The sequence below is a fragment of the Ostrinia nubilalis genome, chromosome 9 (genome assembly GCF_963855985.1).
Source record: "Ostrinia nubilalis chromosome 9, ilOstNubi1.1, whole genome shotgun sequence".
NCBI lineage: Eukaryota > Metazoa > Arthropoda > Insecta > Lepidoptera > Crambidae > Ostrinia > Ostrinia nubilalis.
This window is the reverse complement of record NC_087096.1, coordinates 5,537,563-5,556,487: the sequence shown is the minus strand read 5'-3', so window position 1 is coordinate 5,556,487 and position 18,925 is coordinate 5,537,563. Positions and strand designations below refer to the sequence as shown.

Sequence of the window (18,925 nt, the reverse complement as noted above, 5' to 3'; positions counted from 1 at the left end):
TATAATGTGTCAATGGCTCCCCTCCCGTGTTGCTCCCGTACCTCATGCACTGAGTTAAGCCTTAAAGCCTATAGAATAAAAAAATAAAAACCTATAGAATATGTAATCAATAGTCCTGATTCTGGAGATAATTTTATTTATTATTATTTAAAGCACAATTTATTAGTCAATAACATAAATGAAAACAATACATTAATTATAACATAATTAACTAAATCATTATATTTTAGAGTTATTTTACACTGTATCAACTATTTTAAGTCGTAACTAGCCCCTGGTTTCTCAGCTTGATGGAAAAGATTTTGATCATTATTGTTATTTTAATGTCATATGATTGGTCAAGCCAAGGCGAGCCTCGTTAATCGATGCAGCAGACGGAAAAAGAAGCCAGCGTAAGAACTTGAGAAACCAGGTGTTAATAAAATAAACTGTCGTACTACACATTTACATTCATAAGATTCCCAATCTCCACATAATTTTACAGCTATAACAATAGGCACTTATAACTTATACGTATGGAATAGGCAATTTATGGCTTGTTGTGCGTCCTCAAAGTATCGAGGCTTGTCGGCCCTGACGATGCCGTAATCTGGCTCCAGGGCTGGTAGGAGAATGCTGCTGTTGCTTGCTGAACTACACACACTCTGGTTCAACGACTGGTTACCAGTATGGGACACGAACTTGGAAGGCTGAGGCGTATGGAACTTGTTTCTCGCATTTGTAGCCATCCTTTTCATTCGGTCTACGTTCCCTTTGATGGTAGTTAGCATTTTGTGATTCTCTGGTATGTGCAGAAACTCAGTCAAGTCCTGTGAACAAAAATAGTAATTTATTATTTTAGAATTCATATAAAATGATGTTATAACTCAACACTGATAAAAAGTTTTGGATGTTATTCCAACTCACCTTCTTCACATCGTCATATTTCGAAAAGAGCCAAATATAAGTTGATAAAATGCAAAACAGATGTGTTTCACTGTTACTAAATCTCCACATAAATTTCAAAATTGGCGGAATGCGATCTCTCTGCAACAAAAAGAAACTTAGATTAAGAACTTAGATTATAAGGAATTGTTTCTACAAAAATAAATAGTTACCGCGTATATTTTCGGACCAGTGACTTTATATCTGGTCAAGTTTACGAGGACGGAGGCGGCAGACTTGAGGACTTCGATGCTGGAAATCGATCTGTTGGTCACCGACATGTAAATGTAGACCCGGCGGACAATGGACGACGCATTGTCGTGGTACATCATTGGGAATACTTCGGTCAGCAGTTCTGTAAGAATAAAAGCCTTAATTAGATAGGTCAAGTCAACTACAACGATTTGTGTAGTTGTTTGTCATAGATAGCGACGTGATTTTAGACGTCTTTACAGGAGATTGAATTACGATTCGCCGGTTTTCACAGTATCCATAGTTCGTTTTTTTCATACCAAAAAGTACAGTCACGGAATGAAAAGGTTCGTCAGTTTTCAAATTGATTCCTTCAACGAATCGCGAGCACATATTACCTTTTGAAACTATGTTACAGAATAATCTCGAGTTAGAGAAAATAATCTTTAACTGTTGCTTAGTAAAGTTCAAAATTATTCAGATCGAAGTTGTTTGACGATTTATCTTGTCAAGAAGATTATTATGATTGATAAACTAAAACCTTCTTGTTGGTTCAACCTGCCATTATTATTTCTATAAAAAAAAACTACATTTTGTAACATTGCACTGATGGGATAGAAAAATAAACAAGCAAAACCTTATACGTTAGCAAACGTCATATTTATTTAAATGTTAGCAGCACTGTTTCTTGCACTGTAATGTTGGTAGGTTTGACTCTTACAGTATCTAGTGCAAGCGAAAACCGACACTAAGGTGACGAACCTTTTCATTCCGCGACTGTACATACATATGATCAAAGAAGAAAGAAATCTAATAGCAAGCTTCATCGGCTGTTAGGCTTTGAATATCTTCGATATGTTGCCATATTAAAGAAAAAATATAATATTTAAATGCAACCGAAACTTAATTAGATGATATTATGGTGTTTCCTAAATACTTACCAAGAGATCTAAAGGCGCGAATCACTGTTTCTATATCAGACATGTTTCGGAGCACCTCCATCGCCTCCTCGTTCCGTTCCTTCAGAGATTCCTGATTCGACTCCAGCGCACCGGCGCGCCATCGCCGCCGCAACTCGGCGACGCGCTTGTCAGCTTGCACGTGAACGCGAGCCTTGTGCCCACGGAATAGAGCCTAAAATCATTTGTTACAATTTTTTTGTAAGCCAGGATAAGTTCGATTTTTGAACGTTATTGGAAAAAGCAAAGAAGAAAATAAAAATAAAAGCGAAATACATAGTTATCACAGGAAAAAACGTTATTTACCTGAATTTTAGAAGCAGCCCAGTATTGTTTTTGCTCTTCTCTGGCTTTTATTAAATTCTCTTTTTGCAGCTCCACTCTCTTCCTCACTAGATATCCTCGGATGACCGATTGCAGCCTTATAACAATATTTCTCTTCTGCAAAAATTCACATCGCAGCAATCTTGTCACAAGTTTTCCCTTCCACAATCTTTGTATGAACACAGCGGCCTTCCGATATTGTAAATATCGTGATTTCACAATATACCGGCGGACATATTTCTGTATACATATTGCAGCAGCTTCTCTCTTAGCCCTAAGGAGATCTCTCTCTTTCTTAAACTTATATGCTGCTTGTATCACCAAGACAGCTCTTCGGATTCTAATGTATCTCATCCGCGCTATATAACATCTGACATACGCTTGGAGTGCGATAATAGCATTCCTTGTTTGGACGTATTCTTGTCTCTTAGTTGAACCCAGCTTATAAGACCGGTAGTATCTTTGTACAGTCAGTGTAGCGTGTCTTATCACAACATATTTTTTCCGTAAAATGTGCATACGGAAAATAGACTGTATTGTAATGGCGCTGACTCTCATTTTCAGATAATTGTGTCGGCAGACATTTCGCTGTTGCAGAGATCTATACCATGCTTGTATTTTGCTAGCTGCTTGGATTCTGCGTACTTCGCGAACCATCATCTTATACCTAAATCGCAGTTGTATACAAACAACAGCTTTTTTCAAAGTTAGGTAATTGGCTCGGATTTTTCTGGTTTCGCTAACATATCTATAATACCTTTGAATTTTGATGGCGGCTGATTTCATTTCAATGAATTTTGCTCTTTGTCTTTTGCCAGCAATATAAGCTCTGAATGTCCTTTGAATGGTAACGCACGCATTCAGAATATTTACATAATTTGATCGTTCTTTCATCATCAAACAACGAGCTCTATATCTTCTTTGAATACAGACAGTAGCTTGTCGTAACTTCAAATAAGATGTTCTGTCCCTCCTCATTGCTAACAATGCTCTGTATTTCTGTTGTACAATAAGAACCGACTTCTTTAGTTTTGAATATTCCTCTAGTTGTTTCTTAGCAGCCAAACATGCGCGGTAAAACCTTTGAATGACTACACATGCCTTGAGAGTAGAAACGAATTTGCGTCTTTCCTGTTTCATTAGGCATTGAGCTCTGAATCTCCTCTGTATAACAAGCGTAGAAGAAAGTAGCTTGTTGTATGATTTCCTTTCTTTTCTCATTGCTAGCAATGCTCTGTATCTTTGCTGAATGGTCAATACAGACTGCTTTAGATTCAAAAAATCTTTTCGGTCGCGTTGCATTGCACATAGATTGCGGTAACGATCCTGTATTAGTCTTGCAGCCTTTTGCAACTCAAGGTAGCGTTGTCTCGTTTGTTGACTTTCTTTGTATCTTCTATAATAATCTTCAATGAACCTCGCCGCCGCTTTCATTTTCAAGTAGTTTTGTCTTTGATTCTTGGTCATCAAATGCGATTTGTAGTACTTCTGGATAGTGACGGTAGCTGTTTTAAGTTGGATATATTGTTGCCTAACTACCTTCATTTCGATATAGGATCTATAATAATTTTGAATGCGAACTGTAGCCGTTCTGATTCTAAGATATTCTTGTCTCTGAATTCTGCCAATGACGTAGGCTCTGTAAATTCTTTGTATAACGACGCACGCTTTCTTTGATTGTTCATATTGAACTTGAACTTCCTTGCCCTTTTTGCAATTTCTAAACCACCTTTGTATTTTGACGACAGCGTCTTTCAAATTTAAGTAACGGCGTCTTTGCTCTCTTCCTTGAATCTTGGCCCTGTATAAGCTTTGTATATTTACACTTGCAGATTTCAGTTGCAAATAGTATGTCCTATCTCTGCGCATTTGGATCAATGCCTTATATCTCTGTTGGATTGACTTAACTGCACTAAGCAATGATAAGTATACAGCTTGGCACTTTTTCTTCATGATGTATGCTCTGTAATGCTGCTGAATAGACACGATTGCCTTCCTTTTATTTTGGTAAGCATTCCTTTCTTTGCGCATAACCAATACACTTCTGTAGTATCTTTGAATCTTTATAATAGCTTCACGCAATTTCAAATACTCAGTGCGAAGTGATTTCGTAAGAACATAAGATCGGAAACATTTTTGGATAGCAACTGCCGAGTTGCGTTTTGAGACGAAAGCATTTCTCTCTCTTTTCATATCCAAATATGCTTTGATGTGATTTTGAAGAACCATTGCAGCCTTTTTCTTCTGTAAAAAGACTGCTCGGTATTTTCGCATGAGTAAGTGTGCCCTAAACTTTCTTTGTAATTGTATTATTTGTGTTCTTTGTCTCAGGTACTCGTTTCGAACACTTTTGCCTCTAATGATTGACTGTAGGATAATTGTATGTTTCTTCAAATTCAAATATTGTTTCCTCTCATTTCTCATTTCAATCAACGCTCTGAAGCGTTTCTGAATAAGTATAACGGAGTTTTTGAGTTTATTAAAACGCCTGCGTTCTTGGATCATCCTTATGTAGCTTTGTACGACTATAATATTTTTCTTCATATTTTGGAAATGTTGCATTTCCTTTCTCATGAGGATTTTGTTTCTGAACTTTTGCTGCATTGAAATTGTGTGCTTTTTCAATGTTAGGTACTGTTTTCTAATGAGATACTGACGTATTAATGATTGTACGAATACAATCTTCTTCACTGTCTTTTTGAATTGAATCATGCATAGCCATCGTCTTACATAGCTCTGGATAACACAGGCTGAATATGAGCGCAGTTGTTCTCTTTCCACTCTGAGTCTTGCCAGAATCTCTTTCGATTCTCTTATTCTTACTACAGACTTATACCATTTCTCTAATATCAAAACGCTTGTTTTCATTCTTCGATACTGAGTGCGACAGAGCCACATGCGGCAGTATTTCTGTATTGTCACGGTGGCACTTGTCACTTGCTGCATTTGCCACTCGACCAAGCGATTGTACTGGATGCGTCGCCACCAACGTTGTATGACGCTTGCGGAAGAGTTCAGCTTTCGTTGAACCCTCTCCTCCTCTTTTCGTTGTGCTACAATAACTTCATATTTCTTCCTCCACCACGTCTGTATAACGTTTGCGGCCTTTTCAAATAGTGGAGCTCGGAAAACATGAATCAACTGCCAAAGTAAGGACAGTGTCTTTTCTCGGTGTCCATCAGCTATATCCTGGGCGGAGATATCACCGACGATCACGAAGTTTGCCTCTTTCAGAGCGTTCAATGCCACTTGAACATTGTGAATCTTTTGTAGTCGCGAAATAGCCGGCGTTCGTAACTGATGCATCAGTCCATTCTTCATCAAAATTATCTCCATAACTTTGGTTAAGCGAACTCCGTCTCTAATGTCCAGAGCAATGTTATGTACAGCGTATTTGTACTCGTCCAAAAAAGATTGTTTGTGGCTAACTACATAGCCGAGTGGACGTAAGTGTTTCGTAATGTCACCTATACCAGCTATTAGTTCCCTTGTGAATCGAATGATTATTTCTCGACTTTCTTTGCAAATAGCGTTTCTGCAAAATAGACAAGGATCATGGGATATAAGTTTTCGTTGTTTAGCCTGATCCAAAAAGAACACAAGCATGAAAAACTTTTTCAAAGTAAACTTTTTAATGGCTTCCATGTAAGCGGGTAGGAGCATATTTGGCGCATTCGATTTCGAATGCTTGTTTTTCAGATGAGGGTTTTTGAACATCCTTTGTATTATAAAAGTGGTAAGCCCTTCTATGTCGCTGTTGGACCTTAACGGTAAGACAATCCCATAAATCGCCTCAAGCCCCAATCGAAGCCACAGTGGGTTGTATGATAGCAACAGCTCCATGATAACTTTCTGAAGTCCGACATCCAAATGGAGATTTCGATCGGTTCGAATGGCGATCAATTTTTTTTCAATTTGAACATTTAATTTTTGGAAGACTTGAGCAATTTCAGGGCTCATCAACAGAGCTCTCGCCGATCTTCGAAGACTCTCCAACCTATGGCTGTTATGATAAACGCTGCTGACTTGCTCCTTGGTTGGAGCTAAGGGCACTTCTTTGTTGCGGTTTTCGAGCCAAGCTTTACCGACATCTATTTTTTGCTCGATGTTACTGTCGAGATCAGCTGGGGGAGTAAGCACGCAGTTCAACCATCTTTTAAATTCCTTTTCAAATTTATCTACAGCTTCTTCGTCATAAAAGTAGGTCGATGACAGAAATGGATCCACTGTGTGAGATTGTGAGTAGACATTGCCTATGTGATTGAGAATAGACATACTTTGTTGGGTGGTGTTGTTAGCATCAAAAGTAGCATTTGTTATCTTGCCACTCAATGATTCTTTGCCTTTAAGGCTCACTTTAGGTTTTAGTGATTTCTTTGCAAATGATGTGGGTACTTTCCAAAGTTCTGGTTCAACGCGCACTGATTTTTTAGACCACGACTGTCTATTGTTCATCATTGAAAGTCTCCCAGAGTCCTTATCAAAGGTGCGGTTGATTGTGAATGTTGACATTTTATCGGTTTTATCTAAATTATGAGTATCCGATAACTGCAAGCTCTCTTCTGGAATAGATTGTAGGGGAGGCGTGATAGATCTTGGCGGTGATTTGACATCAACTCTCAAATCGTTTTGCATCTGAAGAAATTCAGATGAACCAAAAAAGTTTCTGTCTCTCATTTCTCGCATTTGATATTCCTTGAATAGGGATTGCCTGCACAATTTTGGTTGTTGATCTCTGTTAAAATAGTGCGGAGGCTTCGACTCCATCGTGTACATTTGAAAGTCGACGGGAGTGTTAGGAGAATCTTTCGTGTATGTGTCAGAACTAAGTTTTGCATTAGCATCTTCAAGCAAATCATGCGTTTCGTTATTGATTCTAGGAATTCCTTTTCGTTCTGTTGAAAATCTTTGTGGAAAAAATGAGAGTTCACTGATGCGTGAGAAGTCAGTGTTTATAGAAAAGTTTGGACTGTTAAGTTCTTTAGGGGATGAAGTATTAGGTATCTTTTTATTTTGCAAATTTGGAGTTTCAATATGGCTATCCAGCTGTGCATGGTGATTAACGGTGAGCCATTTGTTTGGTTGAGTTGATGTGATGCTCAAAATTGAGTGAGTTTCATTCTCTTTATTTGACTGCTTCATATCAAGGCTATCATCAAAATCACTTTCAGAATTCATACTCATAATTATTTTAGGTCCCTTATCTAGTTTTTCAGTTTTAGCAGGAAGACTTTTCAGAGGTGTAAAAGTTAAGTTGTCAAACACATCTGAAGCTGACAAATTACAGGTCTGGTTGTTGGAAGGTTTTAAAGTGTTTTGTTTTTGTGGCATAGTTGTATATGATTTATCATAAGTCTTGTGTAGAAATGTTTCCGAATTAGGTTTCCTCATGTTTGAAAATACTTCAGAGGTGTCAAAATTAAAATCAATGCTTGATTGAGAGTCAAAGGGACATTTATCAATTTGTGAATTGTAGTCATTGAAAGTCATGATATTTTCTTTGTTTGAGGGTCGCAGCACTCGGTGCTGAGTTGTTTGAACAACATTAACGGTCTTCTTTACCATTGTGGTATTGTAAATCATTTCAGCTTTTTTCTTGTAAATGGCAACAGGAGACTTTTTAGTTGGTTTCTTTTTAATTTTACCTGGAGAGACTTTAAATCCTTTCCCCTTCACTTTGATGTTCTGAAATAAATTATTTGAATTTTTTAAAAGACCTTTTGCTTAAAAAATCTACAATTCAACATATAAATATTTGCTTAGTTCAGGGGTCTCCAAACTACGTAAATGTAAAAGTGCTTTTTTAAAGATTATTTGCAGAAATAAATGAGTTTTATGAGTTTTTTTTACAGCCCGCGAGCCATATCCGGCCCGCCACTGCCATCAATCCGGCCCGCGACAGCTTAAGACAGCCTATGTTTGCATAGGTGGGCAGAAAAATTAAAATTATTATGGCCCTTGCAACATACCGAAAAAATTATTATGGCCCCAAGGCTTCAAAGTTTGGAGACCCCTGGCATAGTTAATAGGTATATCCTTAAGATAGACAAATAATTATGAAACATTAATGTGTATTGAAATGCTTAGCATATTAAGACTGAAAGAAAATCTTGCAAAATTAAAATCAATCTTTGAAAACCTAAATATTGTTCAACAACAAAAAAAAAATGTTGATATTGACATTTATGTTCCTAATTATTTATGCTCCTTTGTGATTATTTCGTCTGAGCTATAAATGACGGCTTGTATAATATATTTGAAAAAAATATTCTACTAATTTAGTAATTAATAGTAATAAAGACGGTGTTCTTGCCTCCTATACCAGCTGTTGAGTAAGAAATTATTAGTTTAAAATTACCATTCCAGTCTTCAGCACCACTATTACATCATATCTTCCTCTGTTCTCATTAGTGAAGCGTATGGTGTCCCTCAAAGCTGTCGGTTGCATCGGAGTCCACAGCATGGATAGGCAGTAGCATGTTTCCGGTTCAAGTTCCAGCCACTCCTCCGGCAATTGTATTACAAGACCAGCAGGTAAGGCACGGCCTAGAGTGATCTGGAGATTGAAACTTTATTATGGTATGTAATAACACTAGTATTGTGTGATAGGATCAACAAATGCTTCACACATAATAATACCAACTGGAATCAATAGATATTTTTAGGACAATAAATGGGTAGAATTATGTAAATAGTAGAAGCGGCTTACTGGCTTCTTCAATACATAAAATAATAAGATGTACAGATAACAGCATGTCAAGTTATTTCTTTTGAGGCATTCATTCATTGAGGCGACTTTGCACAGTCTGATGTGCTATGTTATACCAAAAATACTTCAACAAAAACATTTCATTGATTTTCTTACCTGTTGCACTTGTTTAGATGGATTTAATATTTCTAACGTCCTTTCACAAGTGGTTCCAATAGTAACATTTTCAAATACAACTTGAGGAGGTCTCGAAAAGGGAGCCAAGGTGAGACGCGGGCATTCTTCAACGGGGTTTCTTTTCTGAACCGGTTCAGCTCTCCGCGCCTTTCTGATATGCTCGGGAGTGTTCTCAATCTTCAATAACAAAATTAAGGTAACAGAAAAACAGTTACTCCAACGCAAAGTAAAATCTTTTGTTTTATCACAAACTTACCTCGAAATACATTTTCTCGAGATGGCGTCTTTCCACACATCAGTTATAAAACAGTCACAACACAAAATAAATCATAATCCACACCAAATAAAAAATAAAACGATAGCAATTATTTAAAAACAAGACACCTTGTTGAACAAACTGAATGATTTTTTGAACTTCAATCAAAAATCAAAACCAAACCGTCAAATCGGGTGGGTGGTTCTGCCAACCTGCCAACATAAAAAAAGGGTTAACCATAGAGTAGAAGATAACTCCATATAATGCTACGTATATGTTCCAGACTTTTCAGTAAATAAAAAGAACGGTCAACATGAGTTGAGGCAATAAGATTTTCTGTCTGTGTGCTACATAGAGTTATTAACCAATAATAACTCTATGGTGTGCTACAACAATGCATAGAGAAAAGTAATACAACAATGTCTGCTGCGCTGACATCTTCACATACATTTACATTAACTTTATTGACAGAAAATTGCGAAGTTACTTTAAGAGTCAAAATTATGAGAATATGCAAGACGTTAAAGCGACAAGTGTAATTATATGGGCAAATTTTGTGCTTGTGTTGATCATGTCAAGTTCTCAACTCTCTTTGCGCGACCAATACTGTTTTATATTTTAGGGAAATCCCGTTCATAAATCCGTTTGTGGACCATGTATAATCATTCCACTCTTGTCTACTTTATTTAAAAAAAAGTTTGATTCCAAAATTCCACCACCTGTCAAATACTGTCAATTTGTCAGTGTCGAGAAATTTTCGTCCTTCGTTTTTCTCTTACGTATGATAATTAATTTAAGCTCTCTACAACGTTTAAATAGCTATTTGCTCAAAACTAAACTAAGTATTTTCTTTCAGAGCCCCTCAGCGTAACAGTTGAAAACATGGCCGATTCCCAGGCGAATGATAACACTACTTGCGTAGTGTGTTTCAAGAACGTCCTGTATTACTCTATTGGGGAGTGCGACCATCCCGTATGTTTTGAGTGTTCTACACGTATGCGGGTGCTCTGCCTCCAAAATGAGTGCCCTATATGCCGCCAGGATCTTTCTAGGGTAAGTTTCTGCACTACTCATAATACAAGGTAGGACAGATAAATATTGGTGTAAGGTCCAATTCCTTGATAATTTTTGGAAAGTATGAGACATAAACCTTTCTCTAAACATAATTTAGTCTAAGTAAACATATCCCGGGATGATAACCTTGGTAATTAGTATTGTCAAGTCATAATAATAACTGGTCATGAAAAAAAAAATTAAATACTTTTAGTCCATTTTGTTGCCTGTAGTAGCCATAATTTGTGCGAGTCGAACATTTCAACTGAATTTAAAAAATGTGTCATTTTTAAATACATATTGCAATAGTAAAACTAAAACAAAATAATTGAAATCACATAGGTACACATTAATAATAAAAGTGATTGCACAATATTGGCAATACAAATAATGTTTTACTATTTGAGCCCATAAAAGACATATCATGAATTAAAAAAGGTTCAATTAAAGGTAATTCTATTTTATTTGAGTAAGGTTTCCAATTGGAACATTACAAATACAAATACATCACTACCTTCATTGTTTACATAATTTTGCTCAACAAATGATAACTTCCTGCAACTACCCAGATTTTCCCCACCACTTGTCGTTTTCATTTTATCATCCAACTTAAATTTTTTGCTTTTTCAGGTTGTCTTTACTGATTCCATCCAACCTTATAAAGAGCTTCGTAATCAAGTGTTCACTGATCGACTGTTTGAGAGACAATTCAAGATTGGATTTTGCAGTCAACAGATAAAAACAGCTTATGAACAACTCTTGGAAAATCGCTGTAAACTGTGTGATAATATACCGCCGTTCAGGACATTCAGCATGCTTAGCGACCACATGAGAAAAGCTCATGAAAGATATTTCTGTGATTTATGCGTTAAACATTTGAGGGTATGTTAACTATAATTTATATTACCATATTTAAAATTATAACTAGATGTTAATTCTAATTGAATTCCATTTGCTTTTAGATTTTTACTGGTGAAAGAAAGTGCTACACTCGTCAAGAATTAGCACACCATAGACGTAAAGGTGACTTAGATGATACATCACATCGGTAAGAAATTACTCTGATCTTTACAGCCTTCATAAAGGTTCCGGAGTTGTACACTCACATTTTATCCAATTAGAAACTAAATTGATTTTTAATTATTTTTAGTGGTCACCCATTGTGTGAATTCTGCGAAGAACGCTTCATGGATGCCGACGAGCTGTATCGTCACTTACGGAAGGAGCACCTTTACTGCCACTTGTGTGACGCCGACGGCCGCAACTTGTATTACGCGTCGCACTCTGCGCTCGCGCAACATTTCCGCAGCGATCACTACCTTTGTGAGGATGGGGAGTGCGCTGGACAACATCTCACTGCTGTTTTCCGAAGTGAAATTGATCTTAAAGGTATGTTTTAAGAAAGATTCAACTTTAGTTAATTCAAAATTGATTTCAAGTCATTCATTATGGATTTTATTTGTATTATGGATAGATCAGAAAAACTATCAATTAGTATTTTAGTTTGTCACCATATTAATGACATTTTTTATTGCATATTCATAACATTATTGACAAACATTTTTCAGCTAGCCCAGGATGCCCGCTATTATGTCCTCTTCTCGTGGCATTTTAACGATTTTAGACGTTAAACCCATACATTTGTCGTCTTAGATAAACGATAAGATTATATCGTGGCGCGCATCCTAGCCTCCAGATTATAGAACGACAGTTGGTTAACAGTTACTATGTTAACGCTTGCACACAGCGCACAAAGCGACGGTGCACGGGCGAAACATGCCTCGAGGCGCGGCGCGTCAAGCTCGCACTCTTGAGTTGCAGTTCAACATTACGCCGCATCCTAGCGTCGGCCGCATGCCCAGGTAACCCCGTCCATTTGCAGCCTCCGCTACTGGAATGATAGGAAGAAGGAAACTCCGCCCACTATCTAACTGCTACTGAAGCATGAAGTCCCGCCTACTCGCTGTGACAACTAACTGCTGCAATGAATGAATGAAACGAAAGAGGCAAGTAACCCCACACATTTGTTGCCAGCTACTACAGAACTAAAACTAGTAATCATGCCCTCTCGCTGCCGGTTGCCACTGTTCTGGAGAAAGTTTATGTAGCCCCACGCTAGCAGTGCACCTCAAGATTGCCCACTCGTTAGCAAGCTGCTACTGTATAAAGCCCCATGTACAGAAAGGCTGAACGTCGACCATAATTTCGAATGTTTCTTCTCACGCAAAGCGAGGTGCGCATACGCATGATACATGAGCGAAGGTGACATAAATCAGACCGAAACTATGTTAGAGAGCTTAGTTTAATTGTTATTATAATCTTTATGCATTTATTTGCTTCTTTTAAAACATAATCTAGCCCTACTGATTACTTAGCTTTGTCATATAGTACCTATTATGCAACATTGTTTATAAAGTTTGTTTTGGGCACCTATATTCCTTATCAATATTTCACTACAGACAAATTCTATAAAATAACTTCAAAGGGGAATCCCTGCATTAGAATGAATAATAACTATTAGCAACTTCATTATACAGTAAGTTCCAAGAACTATTAATTGGAATGAATACATTGTGCAAACACACACACATTTCACATTCTGCATAAATAGCAATACCTACTTGCTTGTTTATGATCTAAGAATTATTATGTTTGATTATGGTCCCACCATTACCAGCATATTATCCATCGATAACTGATAAGTTAACATCTTAATAAAAAGGATCATTGAAGATACGAAAACGAAGGCGCTTTATAAGTCGCGTGGTAGATACTCTTTTCTCTCTATTCTTTATAGACCACTGAAAAATCTGAAAACCACTGCTGTAGCTCTAAAGCTGCTCGTCTAGCGTAGCCAGTTAAAAGCGCAGAACCAACTGAGGCGATACCGGGAGCGTTTCGGAGCCAACATTTTCCTAGTTCAAATAATAAATTAACGGTGCTCCATAGAAACCATATTCGCGGTGGATTGGCGGCGCATACAAACTTTTCCGACTGGTCCGCAATTGGATCGCTGAGTAGGATTGAGCTTAAGTAAACCGGTAATTACCGTTAACCGTGCACTTCAAGTAGTGATGTGTCTCCAGGGAACGTGAGCGGGAGAGGGAGCGTGAGCGAGAGCGGGAGAGGGAGCGGGAGCGGGACGCCCCGCCGGCCGCGGCCGCCATCGACACGCGCAACGACGAGCAGTTCCCGCGCCTCGCCGCGGCGGATGGAGGGATGCACCCCTGCCTTGTGCTCAATGCACCTTCCCGCGCGTATAGAGGTACGGGACATGACCTAACTTCTCTTAGAGGGAGCGGGAGCGGGACGCGCCGCCGGCCGCCGCCATCGACACGCGCAACGACGAGCAGTTCCCGCGCCTCGCCGCGGCGGATGGAGGGATGCACCCCTGCCTTGTGCTCAATGCGCCTTCCCGCGCGTATAGAGGTACGGGACATAAACTAACTTCTCTTAGAGGGAGCGGGAGCGGGACGCGCCACCGGCCGCCGCTGCCATCGACACGCGCAACGACGAGCAGTTCCCGCGCCTCGCCGCGGCGGATGGAGGCATGCACCCCTGCCTTGTGCTCAATGCGCCTTCCCGCGCGTATAGAGGTACGGGACATAAACTAACTTCTCTTAGAGGGAGCGGGAGCGGGACGCGCCACCGGCCGCCGCTGCCATCGACACGCGCAACGACGAGCAGTTCCCGCGCCTCGCCGCGGCGGATGGAGGGATGCACCCCTGCCTTGTGCTCAATGCGCCTTCCCGCGCGTATAGAGGTACGGGACATGACCTAACTTCTCTTAGAGGGAGCGGGAGCGGGACGCGCCACCGGCCGCCGCTGCCATCGACACGCGCAACGACGAGCAGTTCCCGCGCCTCGCCGCGGCGGATGGAGGGATGCACCCCTGCCTTGTGCTCAATGCGCCTTCCCGCGCGTATAGAGGTACGGGACATGATACATAAACTACTGGGTACAGACGACGGAACATCAAGACAGAAACCAGTTCCCGCGCCTCGTACGAGACATAACCACACTACTGAGTACCGACGATGGCACATCGAGCTAAAAACTGACTTCATCATTATCATTTCAGCCATAGGACGTCCACTGCTGAACATTGCCTCCCCCAATGATTTCCATGTTGATCCATTGGTAGCGGCCTGCGTTTAGCGCCTTCTTACTGTTATGACACGCGCAACGAAGAGCAGTTCCCGCGCCTCGCCGCGGCCGATGGAGGGATGCACCCCTGCCTTGTGCTCAATGCGCCCTCCCGTGCGTATAGAGGTACGCGCCATTACACAATAACAAATAAATACAGATGACGGCACATCAAACTAAAAACTGGCTTCGTTCGTTTCAGCCAAATGACGTCCACTGCTGGACAAAGGCCTCCCCCAAGGATTTCCGCAACGGCCGGTTCTACGTCGCCCACATCCCTTTTGGCTGAAAAACTGGCTTATGTAGTTGCAATAGGTGCGAATTTGAAAGATCATTTTGGCCAAAAACATCATCTGCTAGACGGAAGTGTCCTACAAGGAAGGAACGACACAAAGCAGGATCTCCCGCGTGTTTCAACCAGCTATTTCCACCTTAGATCTTCTGCCCATTGAGCTGGCCGTCCTACACTACATTTTTTTCTGAGACATGGTTGTGGCGTTTAGAGCTAATGGAAAGTGATTAGCTCATGTGACAGTGTGATTACCCAGCCATTTAGTGGTGACACGTGGTCAGCTCATGTATCCGTTGACGTAACGTTATCGTGTCGTATCGTGCGCAGGTCGCGACGGGTTGCTGCGCAACGAGCAGAACTTCCCCGCGCTGGACGGCGGCGCGCCGCGCTCAACGCCCGCGCCCGCGGCCCCGCCCACCGCCATCGTACGGAACACTTGTAAGTGCACTCTATTGCTATCACTCTAATAATAATAAATAAATTTATTCAATTAAACATTTGGATCTAACTAGGGGTGAACCCTGACACCGAAACTAGTAAAAAATACTGTATTTTCAGTGTCAGTGATTCCTCGACATTTGTGGGCTAACATAGAAATACCTATTTAAGTTTTACATGCTAGGACTATAACATGGAAATTTCAACTGGTAACATAAAATAACATTAAGGTGATATGAATAGGAGCGATTTTACAGAACATTTTATAATCATGTGTGTGTGTGTTTGTGTGTGTATGTGTGTGAGTGTGTGTAGCAAAATTTAATGGGTAAGCAACTATTCTAACAGATTTAGACTCTAAGGTCTGATATCGACCGTTGGGTGATGTTATGGTGAAGCAGTTAGACCTGGCTAATATTATTGCCGACGTGTTGTCTCTGTGTGTCAACTATAAAATGTATCATGATCCTGATTCTGTCGATATAAATAAGAGCTACGACCACTTTGAGACAAGATCCACCGCCATCGTACGGAACACTTGTAAGTGCACTCTATTGCTATGACTCTAAGGTCTGATATCGACCGTTCGGTGATGATATGGTAGACCCGGCTAATGTTATTGCCGAGGTGTTTTGTCTCTGTGTCAACTATAAAATAAAATGTAATGATCCTGATTCTGTCGATATAAATAAAATAAGAGCTACGACCACTTTGAGACAAGATCCACCGCCATCGTTAGGAACACTTGTAAGTGCACTCTATTGCTATGACTCTAAGGTCTGATATCGACCGTTGGGTGATGTTATGGTGAAGCAGTTAGACCTGGCTAATATTATTGCCGACGTGTTGTCTCTGTGTGTCAACTATAAAATAAAATGTATCATGATCCTGATTCTGTCGATATAAATAAAATAAGAGCTACGACCACTTTGAGACAAGATCCACCGCCATCGTTAGGAACACTTGTAAGTGCACTCTATTGCTATGACTCTAAGGTCTGATATCGACCGTTGGATGATGATATGGTGAAGCAGTTAGACCCGACTAATGTTATTGCCAAGGTGTTTTGTCTCTGTGTGTCAACTATAAAATAAAATGTATTATGATCCTGATTTTGTCGATATAAATAAAATAAGAGCTACGACCACTTTGAGACAAGATCCACCGCCATCGTACGGAACACTTGTAAGTGCACTCTATTGCTATCACTCTAAGGTCTGATATCGACCGTTCGGTGATGATATGGTTAGACCTGGCTAATGTTATTGCCGAGGTGTTTTGTCTCTGTGTGTCAAATAAAATAAAATACAATAACCTGATTCTGTCGATATAAATAAAATAAAAGCTACGACCACTTTGAGACAATATCCACCGCCATCGTATGGAACACTTGTAAGTGCACTCTATTGTTATGACTCTAAGGTCTGATATCGACCGTTGGGTAATGTTACGGTGATGCAGTTAGACCTGGCTAATATTATGGCCAAGGTCTCTGTGTCAGTGATAAGGAGATAGCTGTCTTAAAATCTGTTGCACTTGCACATTAGTTTTTACCTGATATTTTATCAATATTTATATTGGAATTTGAGCTGGCAAATGATAGGCTTCTTCAAATAAAATGCAGTTTACGCCAGTTTTATCGATGTACAAATATACATAACGATGCGAAAATATGGCGGCTTATCTAGAGAGAACACACACGTGCGTTTAGATCGACGTCGTCCGGGCGTTAGGCGAAAATTGACGCGGGAGGGTTGAAACTGCGCGCGCACCGTCCCCCTGAGCTAGGGATGTGCGTGAACAATTTACACATGTGACGTCACGTACGACATCCTAATTAATTATTTTAAAATTTCAGCTAAGCCAAGCTTCGCGATCCAAGTGCACAGCCAGCCGGCCAGCGCGAGCAACTTCAGGCTGACGCAGACCAGCGGCCGCGTCACGCTCCCGCCGCGCGCGCCGCTCGCCGACGACGACTTCCCCTCGCTGGCCGCGCGCGACGACCACCCCAGCCTCGGCTCCGCCACCGTGCAGCAGCCCAAGGTGACGTCACAGTTACAGTCGCAGACCAGCGGCCGCTCGCCGACGACGACTTCCCCTCGCTGGCCGCGCGCGACGACCACCCCAGCCTCGGCTCCGCCACCGTGCAGCAGCCCAAGGTGACGTCACAGTTACAGTCACAGACCAGCGGCCGCTCGCCGACGACGACTTCCCCTCGCTGGCCGCGCGCGACGACCACCCCAGCCTCGGCTCCGCCACCGTGCAGCAGCCCAAGGTGACGTCACAGTTACAGTCACAGACCAGCGGCCGCTCGCCGACGACTTCCCCTCGCTGGCCGCGCGCGACGACCACCCCAGCCTCGGCTCCGCCACCGTGCAGCAGCCCAAGGTGACGTCACAGTTACAGGCACAGACCAGCGGCCGCTCGCCGACGACGACTTCCCCTCGCTGGCCGCGCGCGACGACCACCCCAGCCTCGGCTCCGCCACCGTGCAGCAGCCCAAGGTGACGTCACAGTTACAGGCACAGACCAGCGGCCGCTCGCCGACGACGACTTCCCCTCGCTGGCCGCGCGCGACGACCACCCCAGCCTCGGCTCCGCCACCGTGCAGCAGCCCAAGGTGACGTCACAGTTACAGGCACAGACCAGCGGCCGCTCGCCGACGACGACTTCCCCTCGCTGGCCGCGCGCGACGACCACCCCAGCCTCGGCTCCGCCACCGTGCAGCAGCCCAAGGTGACGTCACAGTTACAGTCACAGACCAGCGGCCGCTCGCCGACGACTTCCCCTCGCTGGCCGCGCGCGACGACCACCCCAGCCTCGGCTCCGCCACCGTGCAGCAGCCCAAGGTGACGTCACAGTTACAGTTTGTACCACAGATCACAGAAATTAAAGGGAGATGTGACAAGGGGGCTGGGCCGGTGTAGCAGCAATATGCCCAAAAACAGAACACATTGCTTGCGTAGTACTAAAGATTATTCGAACGTTGAGTACTGATACCGCAGTGGATAATGAGCACATATTTTGATTACTTTGTGTGTGTGAATTTCTAATAAGACATTGAGTTTCGAACTCGGTGCATTAGTTGGCATCTCTCTATATCTCTATGGCTCGGACCTTCCTTCACCTAGAATCTTAACTTTTCACCTGCTCCTAAATTAACAACCTGTGTATTTGTTCATTTTCAGGTCGCCCTAATCAACAGCCAGGAAAAGAACGCGCTGTCCAAGTCTCAAAGCAGCGGCGGCCAGTCGCAGCCCAAGCGGCCGCCGCTCAGCAGCGACTTCCCCGCGCTGCCCGCCGCCGCCGCCGCGCCGTCCGCGCCGCCTCAATGGATCACCGTCTCCAAGGGCAAGGAGAAACCCCGCCCCGCGCGCGCCGAGCCGCCCCCACCCCCTCGCCAGCCCAGCTTCAACGCCGTCGCCGACTTCCCCACGCTCCCCGTCGCGAAGGCG

At 41.9% G+C, this 18,925-nt stretch overlaps 2 protein-coding genes across 2 annotated transcripts; one reads left to right on the top strand and one right to left on the bottom strand.

The window, feature by feature from the left end:
* Positions 1 to 119: 119 nt before the first annotated feature.
* LOC135074468 (protein abnormal spindle) lies at positions 120 to 9,704 on the bottom strand. The gene is made up of 8 exons (XM_063968758.1): positions 9,542 to 9,704; positions 9,265 to 9,462; positions 8,758 to 8,955; positions 2,382 to 8,084; positions 2,058 to 2,250; positions 1,098 to 1,279; positions 907 to 1,026; positions 120 to 809 (listed from the first exon to the last, which is right to left on the bottom strand). The coding sequence occupies exons 1-8, from the start codon at positions 9,551 to 9,553 to the stop codon at positions 501 to 503; spliced, it is 6,915 nt and encodes a 2,304-aa protein (XP_063824828.1). The 5' UTR covers positions 9,554 to 9,704; the 3' UTR covers positions 120 to 500.
* Positions 9,705 to 10,250: 546 nt separating this feature from the next.
* LOC135074818 (E3 ubiquitin-protein ligase ZNF598) lies at positions 10,251 to 17,757 on the top strand. Its single transcript, XM_063969200.1, has 13 exons — positions 10,251 to 10,320; positions 10,398 to 10,594; positions 11,225 to 11,476; positions 11,557 to 11,642; positions 11,745 to 11,983; positions 12,342 to 12,456; positions 13,681 to 13,837; positions 13,888 to 13,992; positions 14,052 to 14,159; positions 14,219 to 14,326; positions 14,386 to 14,524; positions 15,360 to 15,470; positions 17,329 to 17,757. Exons 2-13 carry the CDS (start codon positions 10,424 to 10,426, stop codon positions 17,631 to 17,633), a joined length of 1,896 nt encoding a protein of 631 aa, XP_063825270.1. The 5' UTR covers positions 10,251 to 10,320; positions 10,398 to 10,423; the 3' UTR covers positions 17,634 to 17,757.
* Positions 17,758 to 18,925: the final 1,168 nt, after the last annotated feature.